At 37.2% G+C, this 19,281-nt stretch overlaps 1 protein-coding gene and 1 long non-coding RNA gene across 3 annotated transcripts in view; one reads left to right on the top strand and one right to left on the bottom strand.

Annotated features, from left to right (window-relative positions):
* Positions 1-344: 344 nt before the first annotated feature.
* The window catches only part of LOC109029667 (uncharacterized), a 27,313-nt gene continuing 8,376 nt past the window's right edge, over positions 345-19,281 (top strand). The window contains exons 1-5 of one of the 2 annotated variants that reach the window (XM_019040240.2): positions 345-970; positions 10,622-10,795; positions 13,276-13,554; positions 15,148-15,306; positions 18,064-18,224. In XM_019040240.2, the coding sequence (XP_018895785.1) occupies positions 10,699-10,795; positions 13,276-13,554; positions 15,148-15,306; positions 18,064-18,224 (696 nt within the window). In that variant the 5' untranslated portion in view covers positions 345-970; positions 10,622-10,698. The remainder of the gene's footprint in view (positions 971-10,621; positions 10,796-13,275; positions 13,555-15,147; positions 15,307-18,063; positions 18,225-19,281) is intronic. The other variant, XM_072302449.1, reaches the window with a different exon arrangement.
* Positions 3,159-8,781, bottom strand: LOC109029668 (uncharacterized). The gene is made up of 2 exons (XR_002008633.2): positions 8,580-8,781; positions 3,159-6,828 (listed from the first exon to the last, which is right to left on the bottom strand). It is a non-coding gene; the product is annotated as an uncharacterized lncRNA (long non-coding RNA).

The raw sequence follows: 19,281 nt of genomic DNA, 5'->3' as shown, positions 1-19,281 counted from the left end.
AATTTAAAATATGACGAATAAAACATCAAAATTTGCAATTTTAGTCACAAATTGCATGTCTAACCTCTCTCATTGACTCGATCCACTGTGCGCCGGGCCGATCCGGGCGTAGGTGGTACCGCTTTGACCATCCCGGTCCCCCGCGGAAATGGCGGGAAACTTAGAGGGATCGCGCGGCGGGCCTCGCGCCCCTTGCGCCCTTTGAAAAATTGGTTATCGCGTTCGTCCCGTCGGGAGATGCGCGGTTTATCGTTATTTTTTTTTTTTCGGTCAGCGGATGGATCGGCTGCGCCCGGAGGGGGAAACGGACACAGGATATGCTAAGAGCAACGGAGATGGATTTCTGGAGGAGGTCAGCAGGGATTTCTAGGAGAGATCGGGTCCGTAATGATAGAGTGCGTCAGATAATGGAAGTCGGAAATAACATCGTGTTCGACGCCATGACCAAACAGCTTATCTGGTACGGTCATGTCAATTGGATGACGGAGGAGAGGCTGCCAAAAAATATGCTTGATTGGGTTCCTCCTGGGAGGAGACGAAGGGGACGCCCGGTGAAAGGTTGGCGACGGGGGGTTATGGATGAGATGAAGGAATGATTACTCCCTGATGACCTGTGGGAGGACCGAGTTTTGTGGCGGTTAGGCGTCGCAGAGCGCTGGAGAGCGCTGTGAGAGCGACTCTTATGTATGTAGATGGAGGAAAAATAGTGTGGCCAAGAATCGCAACTGTTTAACTGTGGTCAATGTAGCACTCACAATAATTGCAAAGGGCAGCACATCTTTGCTGATGACGCGAGGACCTCAGCTTGCAAACTTGGCAAATATTTGATCCTCTTGTTCCCAAGCGTGCTTGAGTGCGACTCGGACTGCCCGCCCGGCATTGTTGATGGTGAAGTTTCAGTGGTTATACTTCAATCTCCGATTCGTTCTGCGATTTTCTCGTTTCATTATGGTTTTTTTACCAGGAAATGGTGAGTACAGTAATTAGGTAGTCTTCAGTTTCATTGCATGATGAATACGCTACTTTAGTACCATTTCGATGTATAATTTCATATACCTAGGTACCCTTTTAAATGGCTGCATCAGCCACAGTCTCCCAGTAGAAATACTTATTATACAGGGTGTCCATGGGTTGAAACACCGCACTGCAATTACTTGATCCATCTTATTGTTTTCTCTTCAAAGCTGTTTTTTTTTCCTCCAAAAGTACCTCCAAGTTTGGGACCTTCCATCAAATTTTTGGGAAAATCTTCGTTTTTTTCTTCAACATTTCGGGAATGGTCATCGACCGAAATTCTTGAAAAACTACTCTTCTTCTAAGTTTTAACGTCAAATTGCCTCAAGATCTAAGAAAGATTGGAATCATAAGTTAAAGGGGGCTGTCAGGGTGCCTTATATTTTGCAGGGTAAAGACACTTGGTTTCTACTCTCGAACCCCGGAAATCTCTCTTCAGCTTTATATTTTAATTTTTTGGAGACATTCGGTGAATAAAGCTTTCAAATTCGTAGAGAATAGCCAATTTTTACAAATTTAGGTTCACATGTGACGCAAAATTATGAAAAACCCCATGATTTGCTTAATTGATTGGGTAGCTGTAGCTGTGATGGGAGCACTTTTGAAAAACACTAACTTTATATGTAGAAAAAAAAAAGTCTTATTTTGACCCATAGATGACACTCCTCCAATCTGGCGGTTTAACCCTGCGACACTCGCTGTAGATAAAGATAATAGGAGATATACATAGGGATATATTATTTGTTTAAGTGATTTTATTAATTTGTGCATTCTGATTCCGGTAATCCAAATTTCCACAGAGATAACGAACAATCAGTTTATCTTGAATTTAAATTTTATCTTTACAACTATCTTTAACTCTGTATGAATTTCCCTCATTCATGAAAAGAAAATTCTTAAAAATGTATGTACATTTTCCCCCCTCATTTTTCCTCATCAGGATTAAAATAATCCTTTCGATTTTACGACGCCGTATTTAATGTGCATTTGTTTTCTTTACGATCAGTGTGTATTATATTCTGGGTCAAAATGTTGTAAAATTCATACCGCATTTGATGAAAGATGAGTTTTTGTAAAAGGGGAAAGCACGGTGGGAAATCATCTTCACATGTAAAATTACAATACCGTCAACATTAGAAGAATATTTCATACTCGAGGATGTTACATCTTCCCCTTTCCAGGAAAGAGATTCCTATTTGCGTCTTTTATTGCACTGGTGCCTTCAAAAAGACACAATATTTGACGAAAATCATTTAATTTCAATTCTTTGCCAGAAAAACCAATTCCAACTCGAATATTAATTCCGAAAAACTGACTATAGTTATTTGCTGAAAAATCTACGTTTCTAGATAGCATTGGAGTCAAAACTATTGACTTACAAGAAAAGAGCGATTTTCGGCAAAGGTATATCCCTAGTTCGTTTAGAACTTACTCCAGAGGTATTGGAATTCAAAAATGCTCATCACGTCTAGAGCCCCGTCAACCTATTAGTAATAATATTTAATGTCGTACTTAAATCAATGGAAAACTATCTAGGTCAACTAGTTATTTACCCAGATAGCACAGGAATATTCAGAGAATATTCTGAGGACATTCATTGATAAATCCAGAACATTCTCAGAATATTCTGAGAATGTTCTCGGAATATTCTCAGAACATTCTGAGAAAGTGTGAATGAAACAAGTTCAGAACATTAGGAATATTCTAGGAATATTCTGGGAATGTTCCATCAAAGAACATCCGTGGGACATTACAGAGAAGAAAATTCCACATAAAAATTTCCACGGACATTTTATTTTTTAACGATTGAAGAACAGGAAATGTTCAAGATTTTTTTTTTAAATTTTGATAGAAAAAAAATTGAACATTTTCTATGGCATTCCAAAAAAGGAAGGAAATCAAGACACTTTTAAAATTAAATACATTTGCGTGTTGAATGATCATTTGCGACTTTGACACACATTTAATTTTAAAATCATGATTATTTTTCTGGTCATTACAAATTGTAATATTTTTTTTAAGAAAGAATTGACAGTACAGGGATTTCTCGTAACAGGGGGGAACAAAAAATGTCGGTGGAAATTCATGATTCTACGGTAATTGAAGCTGGCAGTGGAAACTTTGAAATAAGATACCATAAAATCTAGAGAGGAAAAACGAAAGAAGTATCTTTATTCAAAAATCAAATTTAGCAAATAAGCTGTAGGCGATTGAGAACAGAACGCTGATGATAGCTTGAACTGGAGAAGTGGTCAAATGAGAAAATAAAATTTACAATTCGAACGCCAAAAATAACACCTACTTGTGCGCTTTGACATTGCTTAGCTGCGCCTTTTTTTAGGAAGAAAACACAAATTTGGGGCTCTTATCACAAGGATTTCCCCTGAGAAACTCTTACCTACTAGAAAAAATAAAGAAAATGAAAAACATAATAAATTTAATATAAATTACCCCTGAGAAACTCTTACCTACTAGAAAAAATAAAGAAAATGAGAAACATAATAAATTGAATATAAATTACCGAAAGTCACAAAACAGGTAACACAATTGAGAATTGACATACTTGCTGATGATAATGATTTGAAGAAATATTGACGGTGGAAATTTATAATACTACAGTAAATGAAGCTAAATGACGATAAGGAATTGAAATTGTAACTTCAACACGCATTTAATTTTAAAATCATGATTACTTTCCTAAACATTACCAAAAAATACAATGATACCTTATAAAAATAAAAGTATTGACAGCACAGTGATTGCTCGTTAGAAAAGAAAAAAAAAAAAAATATGTAGGTGGAAATTCATGATACTACAGTAATTGAAGCTGGCAGTGGAAACTTTGAAATAAGATACCATAAAATCTAGAGAGGAAAAACGAGAGAAGTATCTTTATTCAGAACGCTGATGATAGCTCAAGCTGGAGAAGTAGTCAAATGAGAAAATAAAATTTACAATTCGAACACCAAAAATAACACCTACTTGTGTGCTTTAACATTGCTTTACTGCACCTTTTTTTAGGAAGAAAATACAAATTTGGGGCTCTTATCACAAGGATTTTCCCTGAGAAACTCTTACCTACTAGAAAAAATAAAGAAAATGAAAAACATAATAAATTTAATATAAATTACCCCTGAGAAACTCTTACGTACTACCCGCCCGGCAAAGCAACGTTGCAAAAACGTTGCGGCAACATTGCCAATTATCTGGTAATGTTTCCTGACAAAGTGTTGACAAGGTTGTGGCAAACAGAATTTTGTCTCACGGGCCGCAACGTATCCTGGCAACGTTTCTGCAATGTTTCACAGTAATATTACCATGTTATTGCTGAGTAACATTTCGGATATATTATCCTGGCACTTTTTAAAAAGATTACACAGAAACGCTATCATAACGTTACTTGAATTATTGAGGCAGTTTAAACCAGGACCAACTTTACGATTACCCACCCTCTCACCCGGCAAGGCAACATAGCCAATTACATGGGTGCGTTTCTGGGCAACATAATGGCAATGTGACAAATTGTGGCAAAAAATATTCCGTATGGATGCCACCTTTAAGTCGATGTAAATTTTGACATGTTTGGAGAAATGTGAAACCGTAACAAATTGGACCGAAAAAGATAAAAAAAAAAAAAAAAAAAAAAAAAAAAAAAAGAAGCATGTGAAAGTCAAGATAATTAGGTAACCCAGCCTTTCCTTTTAAGCTGACTTTCTTAACCATTAAATTCTGCACAAAAGATCCTAGTGGGACTTGTAATTGATACTCTAAGTCTGAAAATTCAAATTGAGCGGGGAAAAAAATTATTAAATCAAGTACATTAACACTTAAACAACAATCAGTGTTCCATAATCAAGACTAAACTTTCTTCAGGGCCAAGAATAACCATAACAAAAGAGGATACTGCTAGTAATACCACATTAGAATACAGAGGGAAGTAAACTTTTTAATAGGCTCCCGAATGAACTAAAGAGTATGATAAAAAACATTTTAAAATTTATTTTTAAAATATATATTTTATTATTTTTTCTTCTCAGACAAGAAAAAGCACAGTAATTTCCAAGAGATATGGTTCAAAAGTTCTTCTAAAAAGAGGAGAGCAAGACAGGAGAGGCCGCATACATATGACAGCTAAACTAGGATTAATGGCCTCAAGATCAGCCTCCGAGGCTGTTTCTCTAACTTTTCTAATACTGATCAACTGTCATCAATAAATTTATTTGATTGAACCAAGGACAAAGATTTACTATTATACAATGAAAAGATAGAATATACAATTTTTTACAATATAATGTTCAAACCTAACAAATTTTACACTCCATTTCTCTACTTCTAACAATTTTTGACTTGTTTTACACAACCTTAAAAAAGAAAGCTCAGAACAGAGATGCTTAATTGTTGATTGTAAAAAAGTCAGTTTCGAAAGTACAAAAAAAAGGAAGGCAATTTCTCAACCCATGTAGCATTTGGATTTCAAGATTAAGTAAGGGAAAAGTAAACGTAAAGTAAGCTTGAGGTAAGCTTAAAGTAATGGTGAATTCACATTTACTTCACGATTAAGTGATCCTTAATCAATTTTGAGTAAAACTGTCACTTTTTTTTGAGAAGGACTTTAAGTAATCGTTACTTGAGGTTTATTAAATCAGTTTTACCAAATGATTACCTAACAATTTACTGTACATTAAGTAACACTTATATAATTCTGAGGTGTCCATTTCTGAACCAAAATTTAAGCTAATATTGATATCGCCACTTTCCGGCCAAAGTATCGCAAGCTCAATGCGAGGTTTAAAAATTTCTGCTGCCATTTAATTTTTTTATAGAGAAATCGTTGAATCTGTTTGAACATTTCACTGATTTTTATCAGCAGCACTGAGAAAATTTAGTGAAATTTTTCGACAGCTTTGTCGAACAATTTCTCTGTAAAAAAATCAAATGGCGGCGGAAATTTGTGAACATCACATGGATCTTGTGATACTTTGGCCGAAAGGTGACGATTTATTCATGCATTGATTATCAATTGAAGCTTACATCACTTCAGAGCCGAAAAGTTCCATTTGCTCCTTCCTTATCTTCTTTTTCTTAATATTACTGCAGCTTTAGTGTCGGAACGAGGCCTGTTAGCTGCAATACTTTATGGTGAAATTTAACAGGGTGATATACACCACCCGTTTCAGGCTTATTTCTCAGAATAAATTTGTACCTACATGCTTCAGACTCATGGAGCCAACAAACCGAAGGGAAAAAATGCAGAATTGATTCAATTACAAGGGCATTAGGTAATTTTATTTCATTTATTGACAGTTTCCTGTGGCAAAATAGCATGCAAAAGGAAAATATAATAGATATGACTCACCAAATTCAACTGATCCTTCATCAAAAATAAAACCTGAAGAAAAACACCAATGATGCTATTCATGATACTTTGGACACAGCACTTTCCATTTCATTTATTTTCTCCTTTAGAATAGAGCAATGCATATTAAAGGTAACTAATCGAACTTCACACCACTTCAAATTTATTAAAAAATTTCCGGTCAGACATAAAATTTTTAGGAAAACAATAGCTGCTAAGTACTTATGTTTATTTTCTCTGAACACACTTCAACTTCTTTTGATGATGTTGCTTTGAGGCGATTCATGGTGAATTTCTCAAAACCAGATGATTTTTAGTCGCTGCTAATTTCCTATCGGATGACTGCTCAGATGAGAAACTGACAGCCATGTCATAGAATAGTAGCCGCTTTCTTAATCCAGAATGTAAGAAATCCAGAAAGAGGGAGCAAGCTGGAGTGCAGGAAGCCCTTCAAAAACCTGAAAAACAGACAAATAAACAGCATTATACAAGGCATGGTGACAGTTTGATGAGGTGACTTGTGACTGTTTAGCTCTTAGATTTTATTCATACTTGACGTGCAAATTTTATCCGTTGAAAAAAAAAATTACCTAGATCTCCAGCTGTTTCATTTAAGTAGAATGAAATTTTAAAATAATCATAAAATTGCAATTCTTTCAAAAACTATAAATCGGTGTAACTTCTCAATTGTTAATACCAGAGATTTTTTCCAGAACTCTCTTGAAACTGAGGATTTTAATTTTTTGCCCTGTCTAATGTAGAAAACAGGTACCTAAGTGAGGTACAGGTAAGAGGAACACTTACCAAAACCAAGTTGCCAACAATTTATTTTCAACCCGTTTCAGCAAATATTTAAACTGAGAAAAAGTAGGCATCTGAAATCGGACTTTAATTATCTTCTTTTCTCCCCCTCCAATCAAACACAACAATTGAAATTGTTACATCATTAACACATATCTCTTTGAAAATTGACCTTACAAGTTCCCAAAATTTAGGTTAGTGCAATGTAACATGATTTTTCTCATTTATTGTGCTCTTGGAAAAAACAAACATACTGTTTACCGCACTCTAGTTCATTTGTGTAATAATGCCCTAGCATTCAGTACAAGTGAAACGGAGCCTGAGAGACGATAAACTGGCTCGCTCTGAACGCTTGGATACTTTCATATCTTGGTCCTTACACGCAGTTTAATGAAATGCTATTCCGATGTGATGATTGATCATGCTTAATTTTTACGGCAATCTACATTGCCGTGGTGGTAGTAAATAATCAAGGGACAAAGAGACGGAGGCAGGGCTCACGAGAACATCATTTCTTTTTATTCCCTACTAGATATTCTAACATGCAGAAGCTCAGTTTTAAGAAAAGTACAATGGGTCAGTTGTATATGTCACAGAAACAAATTATGATACTTAGTTGCAGGTCCTTTTCGCTGACAGTGCTAAGTCACGCGAGTGATGTACTGAACATTCAAGAGGTATCATTTTACATTCACTGAGAGAATTAGAAGAGGTTATGTGTTGGATCAACCTAATGAAAACGTACCAGGTAGAGTGGGTAATAAAAATAATAGAGAACGGGACATATCATCACTCCTTGGACAAATGGACGCAACTTTGTATTGTACTGAGCCATAATGTTCATATAACTTGGTGCGTACTTGCAGGGTTTGTGTGAAAATGGAGGTATGACCTAATAATAAAGAAGCGATGAGATGTTTTAATAGCGAGATGAGCTTGGCCCAACTTAGTGAGTGGGACATTGGTCAAATCGGGACGAAGGTCTAAATTTGCGCACCTTTCTGCCGTGATGGCGAAGAGAGCCATAAGCGCATTTCTGCACGAGCCATGATTAGCACATGATTTTATTTGTCTTGAAGTTCATCCCAGCCTGCACTTATCGCTCTCTTCGCTATCACTGCAGTGTTGTCTCATGAGAGTAATAGAGACTTCCAACTTGTGAGACAAAAGTATTTCATGGTTTCCAGTGAGTCCTAAACGATACCTGCCCTCTCCATGTTTTCCAGAACGACTTTTCTTATCATAATAATGACACTGTGACAGGTATGTCATTTCATGTGAGGAAGTGAGAACAGAAATTTCGTTGCTGGAGGGAGGAAGATCTCAGTTGATTTAGATCATTAATTTTGGGTAGGGTCTGTCGATCTACATTTCCTGAATGATATACTAACAAAATTTAAGTACTTACATTTATTTTGGAGGCTGCATCAGAAGAGAGACTGGAAAAATACACCAAAATCGTCTCTGGCTGTAACAACGAGACGAGGTAACGGCTGGACGGCTAGCGCAACCAGGACCAGGCATATCGGAAACGGACGGCGGCATAGAGAAAAAAAAGGAGGTGTTTGCATTTCGGGCATCTTGGAATTTTTTGATGACTTGATGACGTAGGTGGGTACAGTGTGAAGGGGACGTCCCTGTACCCAGCTGTACCCACCTACGTCATCAAGTCATCAAAATATTCCAAGGATGCCCGAAATGCAAACACCTCCTTTTTTTTCTCTATGGGACGGCGGAATTGTAGGTTAGGTCGTGAGTTTTGGAGGGAAACTACGAAGCACGCTGTCGTACTTACCCGAAAAGTTCCGGAAGAAGCCGAATCGTATGATCGTATGGTTACGGCGCGGCTCGCGTTTTCAAATAAATTAAACCATATTTTAAAGATAAAACTTTCTTCAAGCACGAGCAGATCATCCGAAAACGCGAAAATCTAAAGAAAGGCACCCACACAGCTAATTTTTTCTTGATAAAGAAATTTTCTTTAATTAAAATTAATATTTTTTTTTCATCTAAAGAAACATCAATGAGACCAATTTTTTTCTAAATTTAAATAAAATACTTCATTTCAGTTACACTCAATTTTTTTGACTCAAAAATATGTTTCACTGAGGAAAAAAAATCTTCGTCGAGAATAGGATAAGATCGAAAGAGTTGATACGTCGCTGCCAAAGGTCGCTGCATTGCAGGAAGATTGACTCGGACTGCCCGTATCGGTGCATAAACAGTGCCCCTTCAAGGGCCTTTGCGGCAACATTATATACAATCGGTCCTTCTTCCAATGTCCACGGCTAGAATAAGAAAATCTACGTTCCACAGCGAGTAACTTTTTATGGACGCGTGCTGTGACACTTGGAAACGTTTACGTAAAAAGAAAATAAATAAATAAATATATTATAAGTATGAAAGCAATTGAAAAAATAAGTAATAAAAGTAATTTTAACAAAATACCCCATAAAAATATATAAATAGATTTTACCATCGAAAATCAAATAATAATATATAATATAAATTAATTAATACATTTTAAAAAAATTAAAAAATTGATTCGTTTAAGCGCGGAAAAACGAAGAGACGGGCCCGGAATTTAATAAGTGTAGTAAAAAAATTAAGGAAGGAAAAAAAATGAAAAAATATTAAAGTGAAAAAAACTAAGAAATTCCAAGTCCCGTAACTAAATGAAGGGTTCAGTGCATAAATCAGGTGTGACATTTTTGTGATGTCGAGAAAACGCGTTTGAAGCATGAAAATTACATGGGACCTATATACCAGGTGGTCCGCGCCGCCACGGGCGGGTACGAGCTCAGCTCGAATGTTCAGAGGACATTCTGAGAATATTCCGAGTTTACCTGCTGATCCAGAATATTCTCAGAATATTCTCTGAATATTCAAATGCTGCCCAAAAAGTCGGAACATTGTCAGAATATTCTCCGAACTTTTTGTGCTATCTGGGTAGGTACTATCTAGGAAAACTATCTTAGAATGATAGTATTTTACCCTATTTAAGCGGACATTCGTCGTTACCCTCATGCAAGAACCTAACTACATTTCAATGTTGCCAAATTTTCTTTCGCAAATTGCGTTTTTATCAGGAGAATCTTAAGTGTTCCTAATTGAAAATTTCCCTGATTTTTCATCTGATCGCATGCAAAAATCAGAAAAATTTGGAGAAAAATTGTGGAAGTAAATTGTAAAAAAAAAATTAGGTATTTGTTTGAGTCAACTTTGTAACCTTATGGACTTACGTTAATTAGTGTGAAAGATGGTGAATTATTGCAAAAATGGAATTTTCGGAGAGGGTCCAACGAATATCATTGAAAACTGCCGTGCGATTGCACAAATAACGAGACATACCTGGGAATTTTAATTTAACATTATTCTAATTACCTAAACTTTATCAAGCAAGTTTTTCAGAGTGTTACGTTGAGTTCATAAAAATTTCTGGTTTTTCAGATCCATGGACCTAACATTTTGGCGGTTCGTGAAACTAATCGGTTCTCCTCCAGGATTTCTGCACAGGGAGAGAAATAATGGACAAGTATCCAGGTGGATGGATACCGGGCGTACAACTTAAAAATGAGTTTGTCTCAGAAGACTCTCTGAAAGATAAAGATGAATACAGGGCAGGTAGGGTTTGATTTTTTACACTAATTTACTTCCTATCTCCTTGGTCAAGGAGGCGATTTTATTCTCACTGTAATTCCGCGAACTCAGGCGAATCCAGGGGGGACGTAGGGGGTATACCTAAGCGCCCCGCCTCCTTCGCCGGAAAAAAAGGAGGAAGAAAACGGGAAGAAAGACAGAGGGAAGGAACGGAAGAAAGAAGAGAAGAGGGAAGGGCGCTTATATTTGATAATTATTCTTGAAAAAATTCACTTATAATGCATATCAGATGCTTTGATATTTTGAAAAATTTCTGGAGAACCACCGGACCCCCATTCGAAATGTCTAGATCCGCCTATTTCCGCAACATCCACCCGGAAATTGATTCCTCTTTCCAACCTCCCCTTCCCCATTTTTTACGCAACTTTGCGCCCTTCTTGTTAGGATGTATTAATGTTAGGCCTTTAATCCAATGGGTAAAAACGTTTACCACATTTCAATTTGTAAAACAGCCTTCCTGGAACATTCTGTCGGCGAGGTGACCGTCAAAGAACGCTTTTGTAACATACGAGTATGCTGCCGTGCTAAGGAAAAACGCCGTTTGAGAATTCGAATGTTGCCAAATTTCCTCTCAGAAAATGGCTATTTTCGAAGAAAGTTATGAATATTCTTCCTTTAAATTTTCGGAATTTTTAGATCAAATTACGAACAAAATCCTCCAAAAAATCGGAGGAGAAATACTCGCAAATTTTCCTGAAAATTCGTCGTTTTTCGAAGGGAATTTGGCAATGCCTGATGGCTCATACGGCGTTCTTCCTTAGCACGGCAGTATTATGGGCAACAAGCCTGTCGAGATAGATAAATATTTTTTTTCGACTTTCGCCATTGATAGATCGACAGATAAACGGATTTAACCAAAATTAGCCTGTGAGCATTTTGATGACCATGTTGTGGAACCACTCATCTCCGTCTGCAACGTTGCAGACTTCCTGTTATACTTTTTTCTTCTTTGGAAAACTTATCAACATAATTTCTTGAAAAATACTTTGAATTTTTTTCTCACTTTGCAGAACATTCTTTACGGATTTCAAGCTATGAAATTGGCTTGTTTTTCTTCTTTTTTTGTGAGTTGAATTGTGTTTTTCTGACAAGGAATATACACATTGTTCTTAAGGACACATTGAAGTGGAGTATACAAACTACCGGGCAATTTGTAACTTATTTACATGTAAAAACAATATAATATCAATTGGATCAGACATGGCAGTTCCCACAGCTGGACCCTGGCTTGTTTCTCTTTGAAAAAAACAAAATTGGAACGGAAATTTTGAAACACCGCGATGGAAATACGTGGTTTTGCTCTATGGCTATCGATTATTGTCTGATTCCCTCTCGTGTTGTATTATTTCCACAAGAAACTAAACAACACACTGCTTCGAAACACTGTGAATATTTTCTACGTAACAAAGATTGCACTGATAAAATCGCAAGTCGAAGTGTTGCCTGACAATGAAACCGGAGAAGAAATTGGACACGAAAAATATGAAAATAAAGTAGCAATTTGATACAATAAAATCGCAAATTTATTTACTACGAATTTACAATATTTTTACATCCTTGGGTCAATAAATGAAGATTTTAAACAATTGTCTTCCATATATCAAGGAGACAGAGACAGACAGTTAGCAATTGAAGGAACAATTTCAGATTATTTCAATATTATTGCTAAGGTCAATCCACACGGGTCAGTTACTGCACATTTTCTTTGGAATCCACTCCCCCTCTTGGCCCTCACTTGACCAAAGCCAAAGTGACGTCATATTGACTGCTCCCATAAGAAATACATAGGATTTGAATTTCCCGCCGCAATGCTCATCGTGCATAAAGTCCCAAAACTCGTTCACGAGAATAACTGACCTGTGTGGATTGGTCTTGGTCCTAGTCTATTGCAATGAACGTCAATACAAAAAGCCCCTTCAATTAGTACAAAGGCAACATGCTTAGCATTGACGCAGTCACAATAAGGTCACTGTGTAATCGCAATTAGAGTACCTAGATAGGGAGAGTACGGACATGTCGAAGTATGGAGATCCTAGAGCTCAAAAGGGCAGCCAACCTTTTAACACGAAAAACGATAGAAAAATGCAGCTGCCGATCTTTAAATTTTAATATCAAACCAAGATAGGCCAAGAATGTTCATAAATGAACGTTCTTTCGCATACATGAGTTTTATGCACAAAACTAAGCCAAATATGTGATTTACAAGCAATTGATCATAACAGTTGTGATAATAAATCACCCTAAATAATTTGAATTCATAGATTGGCTACCTTTTTGGGCCTTAAAAGCTCCGTGATCTTACCTCAAAATTCCCAGTATGTCCGTGCTCCCTCCATGTAGGTACTCCAATCGCAATTTACTTAATGCAACCTGTGCTACTTTAGCAATGATCTGACCAAGTAATAGATTTTATTAAAACTATGGTTACTTGAATTCTATTCTAGATCTGGGTCAAGACGCCCTCATTCACAACGGATCCGAACTTAATCAGCATCAGCCAATAACGCATCTGGAAAATGAAGATGTCAAATTATTCGCCAGGAGTTGGTGCAACATCGATGATCCATTGGTGCAAAAGCCATTAGTGCTTCTGGAGAGACTTGATGCCAAGCTCATGGACAGCCTAACGAGCCCTTCACCCGCTGAGCGCAAACACGTAACTTTGTCTTTATTAAAAAAGATAAAAGTAGAAGAGGCAGAGGACGATATAAATCCACTTAGAGGTACCTCAAAAATGTTCACTTTTTTGTCATATTTTATCTGATGCTGTGTCTGCAACAGTTGTTTTAAATCTTACGTTTGGTTTGCGCGACCCAGATCATTTCGACTGAGCAGTATAAAAGGTTGAAAAAAAAAAGTTGTCTCCTGGTTCAAATAGTTGGTACGGTTGAAAATAAAGAAGCGACCAATAAATTTCGAACCTCATTGTATATATTAGGGGGCTATACCCCCTGGCCGCTACGCGGCCGAACTCTAAGGGGGCGCTTCGCGTTCTCTTATGCCCGCTTCGACAAAATAATGACCCAAATAAAAATGAGAAGATTTTCATACCCGAATCTCATTAGTCCAATCTCCCTCTGGCCTGAAGCGACATGACCAATAAAAATCGAATAGAAAAATCGGCATTTATTTCAAACTTCACGCGAGGACTGAAACGAAATGGAATGGAGCGTTTCGTCGCTTTTGGATAGTCTGTAACAAAGGAGCATACCTTCGATTCACTTACCTTACCCTACTAACGGACCAAGATTCAAAATTTTCCGCTTCGTTCAATTTTTCGCTAAATTTGAAATGCCGACCATCTTTCATTGGCGGGAATTTTAAATTGTACTACCATTATAAGCTCCTTGGTTCACTATTATATAAAGAAACCTGGGTCCTATTTCCAAAATCGGATTACAACCGGCTCATTTAGGGACTATCGTCTGTCAATAGCCACAAAAATCATGGAAATCGGCTCAGCGGAGGGCTCAAACGAACTGCGACAAAAAATTAAAATTTACATTTTTTAAATGGGAGAATTCGCAAGTTAATGTATCATACCACGTCTCATACAAAAACCTGGGCCATTTTCTCAAAATCTGAATGAGACGGGCTTATTTAAGTCTTTGGGCCAGTTGGTAGCCGCAAACATCATGAAAATCGGCCCGGTAGAACGCCAGAACTAAGCGTTACCAGAACTGAAAATTTAGGAGGCTTTAAGATGACTTCTAAATTCTAAAGTGCATAGTAAAACAAAGAGCGATTGTGGGTTTTGTTAAGTTTTTTCCTTCCATTCTTTTAACCTCTTGTGTTATCAATTGTATAGAATCAATTTATACTTTTAAGGTATTAAATTTTTAAATGGTAGAGTTTTATACCTGTCCCTCACCGCTCAACATCGAATCAAATTCATTGACTATGGTGCCATGCATTTGCTATAATCATAATATATTTCACCATTCAGGTGTAATCTATTTACCATCCTCTGAAAATCCATTCAAATCTTAACCGAAATTGAAACTTATTAGGGGAAAAACAGCTTAATTTTAGTGGTAATGGTGTATGGAACCATAATTCCGGTATAATCAATGTTTTTCTCTTTTAAAGAGCGATCCAGAGCCCTTATGTATTTTTCCCCCATTTTTTCTGGGAAACATAATAGGAAAACAAATACCCAAAATATGTACCAGTACGACCTACAGTTTTTAGTAATTGAGTCTCTCTCTCTCTCTTCAGTAACTAATATGCGAAAACGTCTTATTAAGAATATCAAAATGAGGATTCATGTTTTATTCTATGTTTTATGCATGTACTATTTTTGGAACGTTTTTCAGAACATTCTAGTAAGATCGCTGTCCTCCAGTTGGTTCCAAAAAGGGAAATTGACATCGAATTTCCCACCACGGCCATGATAAAGGAGCAACCTGATTCAAAACCCGAAGTCAAGTTACACCATGAGCTTATTTTCGACAGCACTGGAGAATACCTTGACAGTAAGTACGAGTACGTACAGGATGCATCTTAGAATACAAGCTAGTTGCATCTGGAACGAGCTCGCAATATTATTCTTGTTTGAAGTGATTTTTTCTTCTCTTTTTTTTTTCCTAATTTGAAACGCACAGCCGTTCCGTTACATTGGATTAAAGGCGACTGTAACCATGCGTCATCGCTTCATTTAATATATTAGGCCTCAGACCATTAAGAAATTTTTTATATAACTTCAAATTTAAGCCTCGTTTTTCAGTCAAAACGCAGTCTAGAGCTTTTAAATTCCTGCCAAAATTTCTTTCAGAAGCTCCTACTTTCGAAACAATTAACCCCGGATCTTGCAAGAGCTCTATTGGGTCCAAAAGGACTACCTTTCGGTAGTTAGAAAGTATCTTTTCATGCTCAGCTACATAAGCTTGTCTCATAAGCTACCGCTAAAATGAACCAGGAATATTAGTTTCCTAATACAAAATGTAGTCTAAAATGGTTCTCTTCGGGAATTTTCTACTGTCGCACAGTGGAACAAGCTGATAGAGGAGGTAAGGCATGACATTTTTTTCTAAAATTTCATATTTTGACTTCCATTTTGTCACAAATTCCAAGGGGTGTTTCCAACTTGAAATTTTACGAGATAACCGATGTAACCACTCTCAAACTTTTTTGTTTCATATTTTCGAAAATTTAAGCTTTCAAATTTTTCATATTTTGTCCGACTTCTCCTATTGACTCGATCCACCATGTGACGTACTCAGGCCCGCCACATCCCATCTCGGGCCCTGGTACCAATTTTCTGGCCCGGGCCCCTATCACAGGGGGGGGGGGGGGGTCCGGGGGGCCACCCCCGAGAAATTTTTGAAATTTTAAATCTATTTGGACGCATTATGAAGCTCTTAAGATGGAGATTTTCCATCAATTTCTGCAGAATGATTACGCCTTTTTGTTTACTTTCAGCACCAAAAACTTTCGAATTGTTGCATTCAAAACATCTATAAATTTTTTTTTGAGGGGGCAGATGATAATTTTCAATTCTATGGGGAGCCGGGCCCCCCTGGACTCCCTTTTCGTACGTCTATGGCAAGGGATTTAAGCCATTGAAGTCGAGGATGCCCAGAAAGGAGCCTCTTAGCATCCGACAAAGGAAGAAAATGAAACACAGTTACTAAAAATATCATTCTACATATACTCAAAATCTTGAAAATCTCTAAAAAAGTAAGAAAAATTTTATAGTGCCCTAGCGTGTTTTTGAAACTTTATTCACCTTTTGCGGAATTTTTAGGGTAATTTTTTCACTTTTCCCTACGAGACAAGGGTTACACATGAATTCGTACTGGTTTGTCACCTGCGTCACGGGCCCCTCCAGGGCCCGGGCCCCGGTACCAAGGACCCAGTATCCCCCCCCTTGTGGCGGGCCTGGACGTACTGAGGATAACACTTATTACGATAAGGAAATTATTAATGTCACCCAACCAGGTTTAAGTGGTTATAATGAACATTTTCCCTCCGTGACGAAATTTCTTCAGGTGTTACACCAAAAAATTATTTTATCGCGAAAAGTTTGTACCTTCAATGGAGGATTTGCAGGTATATAAAATAGGTGATTCGATGGACGCCATATTTTGTGTCAGAACGGCATGCGGTATATCGCATCAATTGGTTCCATTTTTTCAGCTACTCGTCATTTTTCTCCAATTTTGAGATCGCAATTCTGTTGTCACGAGACTAAAGCACTCACTAACCAATTTTAACAAAGAAATTCAGCGTAATAAAGGCGTGGTTTTGTTTCGAGAGAAAATATCGCATTCGAGTGCAGTTTCGATATCAGTATCGAATGCGACGAATTCAGAATTCAGACAGAATTCAGAAATATCAGTATCGAATTTCTCTCTAAAAAAACCACGCCTTTATTACGTTGAATTGGTTTGTCAAAATTGGTAAGTGAGAGGTTTAGTCTCCTGACAACAGAATTGCGATCTCAAAATTCGAGAAAAATTATTAGTAACTGAAAAAATGGAGCCAATCGATCCGATATATCGCACGTCGTTCTGACACAAAATATGGTGTCCATCGAATCACCTTAAGTGGAAACTACTGAGTGGACTGAACTGAACGCGTAAATACCCTTGGTTCATATGTTGAACAATAATTGGAAGAGTTGTGACAAAATTATCTAATCTGCTAAAATACATGTGTTTAAGTAGGGAATGCTGGCAGATGACGTCACTAGGTGGTACATTTCCTCACTTTCAAATCTATTGTGATCTATTTCCCATATCAGAAAAAAATTATAGACAATACTGCGGAATCAGCTCTGCAATCACTCTCGCGTGATGAGGCAATAAAAAAATTGCGTGCGAATCCTCCATTGTAATAAAATTGCACTTTTAGCATATCTACGGACCGCAAGTTTAGATAATTGAAACAATCTATTTCTTTAAAAATATCTATGCTTGATAACCATATCGACGGTTAGGTAGGTATACTACCAGACCACGTATCTTGTTTGCTGTGTTTAAAAATCTCCGCTCCTATTTTATTTTTTTGAAGGAGAACCACATATAATTATTTGAAATTTTCACAGACTATTTTCTAACAGAGAAGAAAAAACAGGGAAGTTTTCAAAAATTAACTTTGAGTAGTTTTTAATTTAAAAAAATAAAGTACGGCAGAAAGTCTACAGCCGTCGCAAACCGAGATACGTGATCTGCTACTTTCACCGTCGATATTTTATAAATTAATGTTTTCGATACCTACCTCTGTTGCAGATGGTCATCAAGAAATTAGCACCCAGAGCTCAAACAGTTTGAAAGATCCGATTGTTGTCCTCGGGAAACTTGATCCACAGTTGGTTAGCAGCCATTTGAAAGCGATAGAAAATTCTCCCAGTCCGAGCCATTCAGTTCCACCGTTAGAGTTGAGAATAGAGGTAAGATCAGGTGCCACATTGCAATTACAGCTTGTTTGTGGGGTTCTTATAACCAATTAAACATCGCCTATTTTCGTAAACGGGCGTAAAACCATAAAAGAGTGAAGGAACCTCACTTACTCACTCATACTCCTCAGTATTGAATGACCGAGTCAATTCTATGACAGCAAGGGAGGCAGATTATTGGAATTTTTGGGTCCACGAGTTGCTCTAAAGCTCTTTACTGTGCATATTTTCCCCTTCATAATTCCGTTTGTAAATCTTGATCAAATCAGTGCAATCTCTTCCTATCTTTCTCCTCTTCCTTCCCATTCTCCCAATTTGTTTTCTCTCCTTTCATTGTTCTCTTAATGCTCATGATCTCACCGATTTACCCCAAATTTGATTTCTGGGCCATTTTTTAGAATATATATAGACCTACATCTAAAGCTCGTATGTGCCGGTCCCATGACTCCCCCTGAAGGGGTAATCTGACTCTGCTTGGGATTTCGAGGGGTAGTTGTTAAATCGAATTCCCTGACATTCGATCTTTTTTCTTTTTTTCAATTTGATGTCTGATTCTTTGGTTTCGATGTATTCGGATACTTAGCTCTAAAGCTCGTATGAATCGGCCCCATACAACCCGCGGGGCCTGTGTTTTTAGGCTTAGGCCAATGGCCAATTTGACCCGGCTTGGACATTCTATAGTTGAATTGGGGGTTAAAAGGGAGGAAAGTGTTGATTTTTCGGCACAAAATGGCCACAAAGCCCTCAAACGAGTAGTGTTTGATGAAATGTTAGTGCTCGCATGTAATTATAGCAGGGGCAGAGATACGAGACTTCTCAAAAGTCGGAAAGAATGGAACCTAACGAGAAAATAACGTACATAAGAGAGATTGTTTGTTAACTACATGAAGTACATGAGACAATGCTTGGTTTCATGGTGTTTGATTTTTTTGCAGAGAACTAAGCAACACTGAAACAAAAAATTATGCCAATATATTCTTCACAATCAAGGGTAAATAACTAAAAGTTTAAAGGCGTTAAACAATTCACGCCCAAATCACGCTGAGTCCTT

This window comes from Bemisia tabaci, chromosome 7 (genome assembly GCF_918797505.1).
Source record: "Bemisia tabaci chromosome 7, PGI_BMITA_v3".
Lineage (NCBI taxonomy): Eukaryota > Metazoa > Arthropoda > Insecta > Hemiptera > Aleyrodidae > Bemisia > Bemisia tabaci.
This window is presented reverse-complemented; position numbering and strand designations above follow the sequence as displayed.